The 12,990-nt window shown below is 20.5% G+C and overlaps 4 protein-coding genes across 4 annotated transcripts in view; 1 reads left to right on the top strand and 3 right to left on the bottom strand. All coding sequences in view use genetic code 6, as the record gives it.

Annotated features, from left to right (window-relative positions):
- Nucleotides 1-69: 69 nt before the first annotated feature.
- Nucleotides 70-498, bottom strand: TTHERM_000606958 (transmembrane protein, putative; the record flags this gene model as incomplete). The annotated part of the gene is made up of 1 exon (XM_012796177.1): nucleotides 70-498. The coding sequence occupies one exon, from the start codon at nucleotides 496-498 to the stop codon at nucleotides 70-72; it is 429 nt and encodes a 142-aa protein (XP_012651631.1).
- Nucleotides 499-7,866: 7,368 nt separating this feature from the next.
- TTHERM_00606950 (cell surface immobilization antigen) lies at nucleotides 7,867-9,132 on the top strand (the record flags this gene model as incomplete). Its single annotated transcript, XM_001010534.1, has 1 exon — nucleotides 7,867-9,132. One exon carries the CDS (start codon nucleotides 7,867-7,869, stop codon nucleotides 9,130-9,132), a length of 1,266 nt encoding a protein of 421 aa, XP_001010534.1.
- A 680-nt stretch (nucleotides 9,133-9,812) lies between these two features.
- Nucleotides 9,813-10,178, bottom strand: TTHERM_000605950 (hypothetical protein; the record flags this gene model as incomplete). The annotated part of the gene is made up of 1 exon (XM_012796176.1): nucleotides 9,813-10,178. The coding sequence occupies one exon, from the start codon at nucleotides 10,176-10,178 to the stop codon at nucleotides 9,813-9,815; it is 366 nt and encodes a 121-aa protein (XP_012651630.1).
- Nucleotides 10,179-12,927: 2,749 nt separating this feature from the next.
- TTHERM_00605940 (hypothetical protein) overlaps nucleotides 12,928-12,990 on the bottom strand; it is a gene marked incomplete at both ends in the record, with an annotated part of 617 nt that continues 554 nt past the window's right edge. The window contains one exon of the mRNA XM_001010532.3: nucleotides 12,928-12,990. This exon is cut by the window's right edge and continues 206 nt beyond it. Coding sequence (XP_001010532.3) covers nucleotides 12,928-12,990 — 63 coding nt within the window.

Here is a 12,990-nt window from a genome sequence, read left to right as displayed (position 1 = left end):
TATTTTGCATAAAATTTAATGAGCTAATTAATAGATCTTTAATCCTCTAAATATGCTACTATTTATTTATCAATATTTTTTTTGCCTATTAATCAAAAAGTTTATTATTTTTTTTTATTTTATTTTACTTTTTTTGAATCCATCCTGCTACATTTATTTATTTATTTATGCTTGAATTTTATTTAATGACATTATATTATATTTTCTCTTACCATAACTTAAATATTGAATAATTAATTAATTAATTGTATCATTTATTTTTCTAGTTTAATAAGCTAAAGTATACATACATTTTATATATTTAAAATTATAGGTTGAAAAATAAAATTTATGATAAGCTGTAATGTAAGTAATTCCTCTCAAAATAATTAATTAAAAATAGCAATTTAAAATAAATATTCTTTCTCTTGCTAAATAACAATTTAAAATTTCAACCTTTAATTTATTAACTACACATTTTTATTTTTATGAGAATCTATTTATCTATCTTTATTTCATTCTTTTAACAGAGTTTCTTCATTACAAAACTTTAACTAGAATATATTCAAATTTTATATTAACTTAAGGTTAAATAAATATTTTAATTATTAAGCATTTATATAACAATTATTTATAGCTAAACGCATAATTCAAATCTAGTGGTATGGCAACAAACCTCTAGCTAGCTAGATATTAATTAATTAGGCTAGGTTTTTAAATAAAAAATATTTTTATGATAGAATTTTTTAAATTTTAATTAATAAATTATTCGCGTTTTCAATAATGCGTAATATAAAATGATTAAAAAAAGGGGGGAGTTTTCGTCAAAATCGTCAAAATATTTTTTTTGACAAATAAAATTTTCATAAAAAATTAAATAAAAACATTTATTTATTTATTTATTTCTTTTTAATAAAATCATAGGTAGATTCTGACAAACCAAAATAAAAAAAGCAAGAAGGCTAACTTAACTACTTAGCATTCAAATTTAAATACCTGGATTAGCAATATCATAATTTTATATTTTCATCAATTTAAAGAGATTTGATTTCTTTGTATTTATATTTTTTATCTATTAATGAGAAATTATAATAGATAAATTATTAGTTTATTGAAGTATCTTAAAAAATAAAAATAATTAATTTTCTATTTTATTTATTAAAATTAAACATTTTGTTAGCTAAAAGATGATGAATGAATTCTTCTGATATAGCAAATTTTATTTCTGAGTGCTCTAGAAAAGTGTCAAAATGTGATTTCCTTCAGTCTTAATTTATGGTTCTTAATTACTTAACTATTAGTGAAATATATTCAACTACTTTTATAAATTAAATTAATTTAGCTAAAGTTAAATCAAGGCAGGCTAATTTTAAAGCATACATAGTAAGCGCGCTAGAAAATTTCTAAAATATTTCTTGCTAAAATCTTAATCTCTAGGAATTATCACAATAAAAATTTAAGTAATCTTTATTTATAATTATAGTTTTTTAAGTTATTCAGAGTTAATTTTTTTAATTAGAAATAACTCACTTTTTAAAACCTATTAATGTTTAGAACTTGGTGTAATTTTTCACTAACGTAGCTAGCTAGCTAATAGCATTTCAAGTGTCTGAAAAAAACTTTAACAATTCAGTAAACTAAATTTAAAGTAATTTTACAAATTCTTTGTATTTATTTTAGGCAAAAAATAAATAAATAAAAAAGCAAGCAAATCTTTTATATATTTATTATTTATTATATACTTTTTTTATGTTTTTATGGTATATTAATAGATTATTTTTAAAGCAAAAATAAGATAGGTAGGTAGATAGATAGATAGATAGAGAAGGATTAATGGCCATTTTAAGTTCTTTATAAAGTCTTTAAAATATTACTGAATTATATATAACTAAGCATATCAAATAAATTCCTTCCTTTGAAATAAACTCAAAGTGGAATATTAATTAATTCAAAAATTTTTATAAATTTCTTTGTTTTGTTATATTAAAAATAGCATGAAACCTACTTTTAAAAATATTAGTTATAATCGAATATTTAACAATTAAGTATAAAAAATTATTTTAGTGCTTTATAAGCCAAGAACTTAACGGATACTTTATCGATGCTTAAAAAAACACTAATTAAATTATTGATTTGAAGTAATAAATTAAATAAAAATAAATATTTTAAATGAATAGCTTTTAAATAATAAAATAATTTTTTTTTTTAAATAAATATCTTTAATATAATTTTATTAACCATATTTTATATTTTATGTATGCTTCAGCTAAAGAAATAACTAATGGCTTAGAAAAGTGTTCATAAATATCCACGTTGAATTAATTTAGGGTAACATGATACCATTAATTAATTTTTACTATATTCATTTATTTTTTTAAAGATTTTCTAACTCATAATTTATAACAATATAATTAATTAATTAATTATTAAAATATTAAAAAATTTATTTTTTTCTATAAAAATTATCCGTTAATAAGGAGCAAACGTGATCAAAAATGAATGTATTATAAAAACGCAAAAATATCTCAAAATCCAAAATAAATTTAAGGTATTCTTTTATACTTTATCTAATAGAAAACTTTCCATTTATTTTAAATACGAAATATTTTTTTATTAAAATTTTGTTTTTAGTTTATAATTTGCTCTAATAATTCAATTATTTATTTATTTATTTTTTTATTTATTTATTTATTTATTTATTTATAAAGCTATAATTTTTATCAGAAGAAGTGGTTCAAACCATTCAGAGCATATTAGAAAAGAATAAATAAATAAATAATACATTAATTTAGATCTAAAACAAAATAAAAATTTAATCAGGTAAAATTATTCAATCCATCATAGTAATTTTGTTTTTATTTCTGATTTTAAATTATTTTAGCTTTGTTATGAAAATATATTTATAATTGATTTTAAAATAAATAGCTATCCCTTACATAAAGAGAATGGCACTGATTAATAAATATATATAGGAAAATTGAATATTGATTAAAATAACTATTTAATTTTAATAAGATTTCTATAATTTTAAATATAAATAAGATTTATGCTTAGATGTTAAAATTGTGTAAAATTTTTGCATGTAAAAAATAGCAATCCATGATCTTTTTTAAGTAAGTAAGTAAGTATTTTTTATGCAAGCAAATTAAGTAAATATTTCAGCTTCAAGTTGAAAAAAATAAATAAAACATTATAACTAAAGCTATAGCTATTTATTGAAATTTATTTATAAAAAATATTCACTTAAAAAATTTACTTTTTCTTGAAATTAATTGGTTTTTTTATAATCGATATTTTTATCATTAAATAACAAAAGAAACATACAAATAAACTAATAGTAAAAAAATAAATTAAATCTTTAATTACTTACTTACTTACTATTCTTAGAAATATTTTAAGTTAGATAAATGTAAAAATTGAATGGTAATAAAATAAGATGAAACATACATAACTTTATTTATAAAAAATTAAAAATTGAATACAAAATAATAAAAAAATATAATGTAATTTAATTTATTTTATTTTATTACACTCTACTATTCTTATAACTACCTACAATTACTATTCTATTATTTTTAAGTATTTTTTATAAAGCAAGTTAGTAAATATTTCAGATTCAAGTTGAAAAAATAAATAAAACATTATAACTAAACAATAGCTATTTATTGAAATTTATTTATAAAAAAAATTCACATTATAAATTTACTTTTTGTTGAAATTAATTCATTTTTTATAATATATTGATATTTTTATCATCAAATAACAAAAGAAAGAAACAAAAAAACAAACTAATAGTAAAAAAATAAATGAAATCTTTAATTAATTACTTAGTTACTATTCTTTTAAGATAAATCTAATATAAAAATTGGATGTAATAAAATAAGATGAAATATATATAACTTTATTTTTAATAAATTTAAAATTTAAAAAAAAATATAATGTATTTTATTTTATTTTATTACACTCTATTATTCTACTACCTACCATTACTATTCTATTATTTTTAGTGTTTTAAATAATTTTATATAAATTAAATTATTATTTAACCTTTAATTATGGTTATATAATATTAATTTTTCTTATAAAAAAGTTTCGCATTTATTTAAATTAATAACACCTCTATAAAAAAATAATTATTTTAGCTTTTTTTAAGTGCATTAAATTTGAATAATTTATCTTCCATGACATAATGATTGTTTGTTGGTGATTTAAAATTACACAAAATAAATATCTAAAAATAGTTAAATAAACAAATGATGAAAATTAAAATCCTGCAAAATATTCTGATAGCTCTCTCTCTATTTCTTATTTTGATATTTAAAATTAATGGAATAATTATCATTAAAAATAAGATAAGAATATCAGTCAGTGACTGACTAATTTTTGTTAAAATCAAAATAGAAGTATAAAGGGGATAATTAATTAATTAATTATCTTGTTTTTATTAAATTAAGTTACTTGAGAATTTAATAATGATTGTATTTATTTGTGAATAAGCTAATTAGAAATTAATAGAACAATATCAAAATCAAATTTTCCAACTTAAGTACTATAGATTTTTAAAGTCTTAAAAATTTTATTATCTTTGCTAACTAACTAATTGGCCAATAATTTACAAAATCATTTTAATTTATATACTAAAAAAACTACTTTTTTACGCATATTTATTTATTTATTACAGCTTAATATTTTAAACTTTTTTTCTTGATTTTCAAAGACCAAGAATAGTATTGTTAAAAGCAGAAAAAATATATATCGAAGTATTAGATAGATCTTAATATTTTTTAAGAAAATTTTTATTTACTTAAAAAGAGTAATTTATAACTTTGCTTATAAAATCTAATATTTGATTTAGCACACAGAAAATCTGTGGTAAAAGGAGTGATTAATAGCTTTAATATTAATAAAATATATAATTGATATTTAAATACAGCAGATAGATAATCTTTATGCGAAAAATCTTACCTTTATTCAAATTAATACTGACCTTTATCATCCATTTATTTTTTTTTAATGTTTGAAAAATTACTTTAAATAAAAATAAATAATAATTTAAAAATATTTAAAAATTCATTTGACTGAAAATATATTAAAAATGTTTATCTATTTATTAATCTTTATACATTCATTTAATAAATATTTTTTTCATTTAACTATGTTAAAAAAATTTGTGAATTTTGAAAATATTTGTAAACCCCATAAATGTATTTTTTAATTACTAGATAAGATTAACTCAGGATTTAGAAATCAATAAATTATTTGATGATCTTTTAATTAAGAGCGAATTTGCTTATCAGATAAATTATTAGATCATTTAAATTATTTTTGAATGTTCTATTCCCTACTTCATTCTGGCTGCTGGATAGAAAAATAACTAACTAAAAAATATTTTAAGCAACTTCGCTTTCTAAAAATGTATTGTATTTTATTAAGATAGATAAATAAATAAACCAATTTATTAAATTATTTGCAGTCTTTTTTGTATTTTATTTTTATAAATTTATGCGATTTATTTTGATTCCTCTTTCCCTTCAAAAGTATTTAAAGGTTAAAATATTTTTTCATATAGAAATATAACAAACTCACATTTAGTTAAGTATAGTATCTAATTATCACTGATTTTCAAGTCTGTTTATGATATTTGTTTTTTTTTAAATTTTTTTGACAGGATTATTCAGATTTTGTCAGTAACAAAATTATTATAAATATTTTACTTTTGAAACATAGATATACTAAAAAGTGAACCAATCTTAATTAAGACAAATAATTAAAAAAGTTACAGTGTAGCTAAGCTTGAAATCAACTAAAGCTAAGAAAAATCTGATTTTTTGTAATATTTTGTTGTTTAATACATTTTATTTATAAATAATAAAATAATTATATAACTCTAAAAACTCTAGCTGACTCAAGCCATATATATTTTAATTTAAAAGGCTTGGGTTTAAGAAAATATCAAACTTATTACTTCTAAAAAATAATTCAAAATTTTTTATATTCTCTAAAAATGGGACTTAATTAATTAGAGTATATAGTAAATTAATAATTTTATTTAATATTTAAATAAATGTGAAACTTTTTTTTAATAAAAATTATTATTATACTAGCATAATTAAAGCTCCTATAAAAAAAAAAATTATTTTTTTTAATCCATTAAGTTTGAATAATTTATCTTCCATAACATAATTATTGTTTGTTGGTGAATTAAAATTACACAGAGTAAATATCTAAAATTACTTAATCATAGAAAATGATGAAAATTAAAATCAGTTAAATATTCTGATAGCTCTCTCTCTATTTCTTATTTATTTTGATATTTAAAATTAATGGAATAATTATCAGTCAAAATGAGATAAGAATATCAGTCAGTGACTGACTAATTTTTGTTACAATCAAAATAGAAGTATAAAGGCGATAATTAATTAATTATCTTGTTTTTATTTAATTAAGTTACTTGAGAATTTAATAAACATGATTGTAAGTATTTGTACATAGAAAATATGTGGAAAAAAAGAGCGGTTAATATATTTATATAAATAAAATAAATAATTGATATTTAAATACAGCAAATATTCTTTATGTGTAAAATATTATTTTATTAAAATTAATATTGACCTTTATCATCTATTTATTATTTTTTCATGTTTGAAAAATTATTTTAAATAAAAATAAATAATAATTTAAAAATATTCAAAAAAAAATATTTAAAAATTCATTTGACTGAAAATATATTAAAAATGTTTATCAATTTATTAATCTTGACACATTCATTTAATAAATATTTTTTACCTCGAACTAGTTAATTTTTAATATTATTTGAAAGCCCACGAAATGAATTTTTAAATTAATAGGTAAGATTAACTCAGAATTTAGAAATCGATACATTATTTGATGATCTTTTTATATATGAACTAATTTGTTTATCATATAAAGAATGAGATAATTTAAATGTTTTTTGAAAGTTCTATTCCCTACTTCATTTTAGATAGAAAAATAGCTAAAAAATATTTTAAATAAATTTGCTTTCTTAAAATGTATTGTATTTTTTTATGTTAAATAAAATAATTTATTAAATTATTTGCAATCTTTTTTGTATTTTATTTTTGTAAATTAATACGATTTATTTTGATTCCTCTTTCTCTTCAAAAAAATTAAAGGTTAAAATATTTTTTCATAAAGAAATATAACAAACTCACATTTAGTTAAGTATAGTATCTAATTATCATTGATTTTCAAGTCTGTTTATGTTATTATTTTTTTTTTTAAATTATATTTACAGGATTATACAGATAGTCAAAAAGAGTGTAAAATTATACATTTTTTTCTTTTCAAATTTACGTATAGCTAAAAAGTGAGCCAATCTTAATTAAGAAAGAATAATAATAAAATGTTAAAAAAGTTATAAATATTTTTTTGTTAAATATAACAAACTGACATCTAGTTATATATAATATCTTTTTATCATTGATTTTCAAGTCTATTTATGATATTTGTTTTTTTAAAAATTATATTTACAGGATTATTCAGATAGTCAAAAATTATACAAAATTCCTAATATTTTACTTCTCAAACTTACATATATTAGTATATGGCGAATGTAGGAAACCAAAAATGAGAGAAAAAAAACTATTATGATATTCTTCATCTATATTTTTTTATTTAGATGAGTGTATGTATGTTGATGATATTGATCTGGATAATCGAGATAAAATATATTTTTTTTTTAAATAGTGAAAATAGTACAATTTTCCTGATAAATTACCCTGTGACAAAATATCCTGGAAGTTATGTTCTCTTTCGTTTGTCTAAATTTTCTTGTTTATATCTTTCTCGCTTTTTTTTAACTTTAATAATTAATTAATTCAAACAAAAAATTCAAAAAAAATAAAAATGTAAAACAAAACTCTAATAATTTGCTTAATAATTTCTTAACTTCTTGTTTCTGTAATTTCATAATTTCCAGGAATTGAAACTACTTGTACTGGTTCTCCTGGTTAAAAATGTTCTTAAGCCTGTGCTGTACCTACAGTTACAGGAGGTCCAGGAGCTTGTTCTTGGTTAGGAACAGGAAATGATTTGACTACTTGTTTTGTTAATGATTGTTCTTGCCTAAATATAGGAACAATAACTGGTTTAACTGATGCATTTTGTTATTCTTGTAGAGGAAGTAGCTTTGCTAATACTGCTGGTAGTGCTTGTGTAGCTAGTTCTGCTTCATGCACAGCAAGACCAAGTAATGTTGCATGGACTTTAGGTGATTGCACCATTTGTTCTCCTAATACCCCTGCATTGGTTTCAGGTGCTTGTAAAGCTTGTAGTGATATAACTAGTGGCCTGACTGATGCAAATTGTGCTGCATGCGCCAGTACTTCTACCCCTAAAGGTAACACAAATTTTGCTAACTCTGCTGGTACTGCTTGTGTTAATGCTTCCGCAACATGTGATAGTGGTAGTAGAGGTTCTACTGCGCTCAATGCTTGGACAGCTGCTGATTGTCTTGCTTGTACTCCTGCTACTCCCATTTTGGTACCCGCTGCTTAAGGTTCAACAACTACTTCTTGTGCTGCTTGCTCTACTGTCAATACAGGTTTAACTGATACCTTATGTAATGCTTGTGCATCAAGTGCTTCCCCTCCAGCTAAAACTACTTTTGCTAATACCGCTGGTTCTGCTTGTGTTGCTTCTTCCGCAACATGCACTACTGCTAGTAGAGGTACTACTACTGCAAATGCTTGGACAGCTGCTGATTGTCTTGCTTGTACACCTGCTACTCCTGCCGTACAATTTGGTGCTTCTCCATTAACTACTTCTAGTTGTGTTGCTTGTAATAGTATTACTTCAGGATGGACAGATGCTAACTGTAATTCATGTGCTATGGCTGCTAGCCCTTAAACAAAAACTATCTTCGCTAAGACTGATGGAAGTGCTTGTGTAGCAGCTGCGTATTCATGCAATAAATCTGCCAGAGGTTCAAATAAATGGACTGATGCAGACTGTGCCGCCTGCAATGGTACTGCTACTAATGCAAATCAATATGCCTCTGTTGATGGTTCTTCATGTCAATCTACACAGATTTCTGCATCAAATACTTCATGTACTTTCAGTGGTTAGATCTTTGTTAGCATTTTATTAGTTTTATCTGCTTTGTTAATTTGATTATTCAAGATTCAAACAAAAATTTAGAATTTAAAATTGCATTTTTTGATTGTTGGTATGTATATTTTTATGTGTGTGTACTGATTTGATTAAAACATGTGTAAAATTACCATTTTAATCTTAATAATAATTTTAATTTCAAAATAAACTATTTAACATAAAACTTATTAAATTTTTAAATAATAAATTTAGTCTTTATTTTAATTATTATCAGAATATAACTGGTATCCTTAAAAATGAATTTATTTGTTAAATGTAAGTATTAATTTAAATAAAAATTAATTCTAATACAAACGAAAATAACACAAGATTTAAAAAAGCAAAATGAAATAAAAATATTACACAAAATGCAATTTTATATGCCATTAAATTCAAATAATATTGTATGTATATATAATCATCTAAATAATTTTTAGATTATTCTGAATACCTTATGATTTCTGTCTTCCATTATAAAAGTAAGTAAACTTTTCAGAATTTATTTGCTTAGATTTTAATAAATAGTAAGATTTTCTATTTTTTTAAATACCTCATTTAGAAATTTCCTTTATGTATTTTTTATTCATTTTTGTAATTATAACTAGCATTTTGCTTTATCGTATTCAATCTCCATAAGCTAATTTATAAAACTATTCCAAATTGTGATGTTACTGATTGTACTCAAAATCCAGGTGCTAATCTCATTAGTTGGATATGTAAATCTATCTTGAAATGGAGCCACTAACGTTTATACAGCTTAAGCTTCTGGTAGGTAATTTTTTCAATGGATCTGCTTGTGTTGCCAGTTGCACTGCAGGCTCTAATGCCGATGTAAATAATATTTGCTAATTAAATCTCGTTCTAAGTGCTGATGTTGCTTGTGGTGCTGCAGATACAGCTGGTGGTAAGGCTACTGACTGCAAAGGATGCAGTGCTAATGCTACAATCTAATGTCTATTCACAATATCAGCAACTCCAAATTGTGATGTTACTGATTGAACTTAAAATCTAGGTGCTAATCTCAATGTTGGATGTGTAAATCTTGCAATTGTGTCACTAACTCTCATACAGTTTAAGCAGCTGGTGGTTCTAGTACTGAATCATACTTGTTAACTTTGACTTTTAATATGCTTTTGTTATGTTTGTTTGTTTACTCATCTGAGAAACATACTAATATAATTTATATTACATTTTTAACTGTAATTTCTTAAATAAATTTATATGTTCCATAGAGCGTTGTAGTTAATTTATTTAAGAAATTTTAAATCTATCTGTTTTTTGTTAACTTTGTTAAAAGATTAGTTAAACAATTTCTTAATATGAGCAAATTGAAATTTAAAGTTTAGAAGTTTAAAAATTTATGAAGTATTAAAATTATTTTTTTTAATATAAATAGCAAATAAATAAAAAAGTATTGATAAGTTATGTTTTAGTTTTAAAAGTATAAAATATATTATTTAAGACTTATAATTCCATAATAATATTTTTATTTATTTATTTATTTATTTATTAAATTAATTTTTAAAAATTAAATTTAGTAATGTCGTCTGTTTAAGGCTAAAATTACTGTTCGTTTTGATTGTGCTATTTTTGAAAGAGTCACTTTTAACAATTGTTTTTGTTACTGATAAATAGAGTTTCAAAGTTTTAATAAATAAAGATATGAACCAAAATGTAATTATTATTATATGAAGCTTAACATTTCTTCCTTATTTTTATATTGCTATAAATCCTCATTAATTAATTAATTAATTATGGCTCAAATAAATTAACACCAATAATTGATGTTTATGTCTTATTCAAGAACTATCTTATAATAGAAGACCTCTTGACTAAGAGACCGTACGGTAATATTTATTATTCTAATTAATATTTATTTCCTACAAGAGAAATAATTAATTATCAGAGAATTGAAATATATCTAAATATTTTTAGTGTTTTAAATATTTAATTTCTATTGTCATTTTTATTTAACTTTTTTCACTATATAATATTAATTTTTATTTATTACATAAAAGTTTCGCATTTATCTAAATTAAAATAAAAAAATAATTATTTTTTCATTACCATTTTTTTAAGTGCATTAAATTTGAATAATTTATCTTCCATAGAATAAAAATTATTGTTGACGACTTAAAATTTCAGAGAGTAATTATTTAAAAATATAAAAATTTAAAATTAATCGAATAATTATCATTAAATATGAGGTATAAATATCATGACTAATTTTTTTAAAAATAAAATAGAATTGTAAAGGAATAATTAATTATCTTGTTTATTTAATTAAGTTACTTGAGAATTTATTAATGATGATTGTATGTATGTATGTATGTATTTATTTATTTGTGAATAAGCTAATTAGAAATTAATAAAAGAATATCAAAATCGAATTTTCCTTCTTAAGCACTATCAATTTTTAAAAGTCTAAAAAATTTTAATATTTTTGCTAACTAACTAATTGGCCAATAATTTATAAAATCATTTTAATTTATATACTGTTTCATGAAGCCTTTCTATATTTAATCTAAAAAAACTGCTTTTTTGCTAAAAACGTAAATATTTTTATTACTTACAGCTCTATATTTTAAACTTTTTTTCTTAATTTTCAAAAGCCTAAAAATTGTTTTGTTAATTAAAAGCAGAAAAAATATATATTGAAGTATTAGATAGATAGATCTAGTTATTTTTTTAGAAAAGTTCTATTTTATTGCAAAACTCTTCTTAAAAAGCTTAATTTATATTTTTTCTTATAAAATCTAATATTTGATTTAGTCACAGAAAATCTGTTGAAAAAAAGATTGGTTAATAGCTTTAATATAAATAAAATATATAATTGATATTTAAACACAATAGATTGATAATCTTGATGCTAAAAATCAAAAAACCAATTTTTTAGATTTATCAAAATTAATACTGATCTTTATCATCTATCTATCTATCTATCTATCTATCTATCTATCTATCTATCTATCTATCAATTTATTATTTTTTAATATTTGAAAAATAATTTTAAATAAAAATAATTAATAATTTAGAAATTTTCAAAAAAAAATTTAATAATTCATATATTTGATTAAATATGAAAAATGTTTATCTATGTATTAATCATTCATTATAAATTCATTTTATAATTATTTTTTTGCTTCTAAATACTTTAAAAAAAGTGTAAATTTAAGAATGTGTATTTTTAATTAATAGAAAAGATTACCCAGGATTTAGAAATTGATAAATTATTTGATGATCTTCTTTCTAATTATGAGCTAATTTGCTTATCAGATAAAGTATTAGATAATTTTAATTATTTTCGAAAGATCTATTCCTTTCTTATTATAAAAATGTATTAACTTATGTTGCAATTTCTATTAAAATTAATTTTAAATCTTGATATTTAAACCTATCTTTTATATTTTAATTCTGGCTGGATAGAAAAATAAGTAACTAACTAAAAAATATTTTAAGTAAATTCTCTTTCTTAAAATATATTTTATTTTATTAATTTAAATAATTTATTAAATAATATACAGTCTGTCTTTTTTGTATTTTATTTTTATCAATTTATGCCATTTATTTGATTCCTAATTGCTTCAAAAATATTTAAAAGTTTTTAATTATTTATTCATAAAGAAAAATATATAATAAAGTCACACTTAGTTAAGGAAAATATATATTTATCATTGATTTTCAAGTCTGTTTATGATATTTAAAAGATTATTCAGATTGTTAAAAAGAGTATAAAATTATAAAATTTTTTCTTTTCAAGCTTATACATAACTAAAAAGTGAACCAAAGAGAATTTACAATCAGAGCATTTTTAGATCAGTAGGTAGAAAAAACCTTTCTACATTACTATTTTTTCACCTTCCAAGTATTTTATTTGGA

This window comes from Tetrahymena thermophila, assembly GCF_000189635.1.
Source record: "Tetrahymena thermophila SB210 genomic scaffold scf_8254754, whole genome shotgun sequence".
NCBI lineage: Eukaryota > Ciliophora > Oligohymenophorea > Hymenostomatida > Tetrahymenidae > Tetrahymena > Tetrahymena thermophila.
This window is presented reverse-complemented; position numbering and strand designations above follow the sequence as displayed.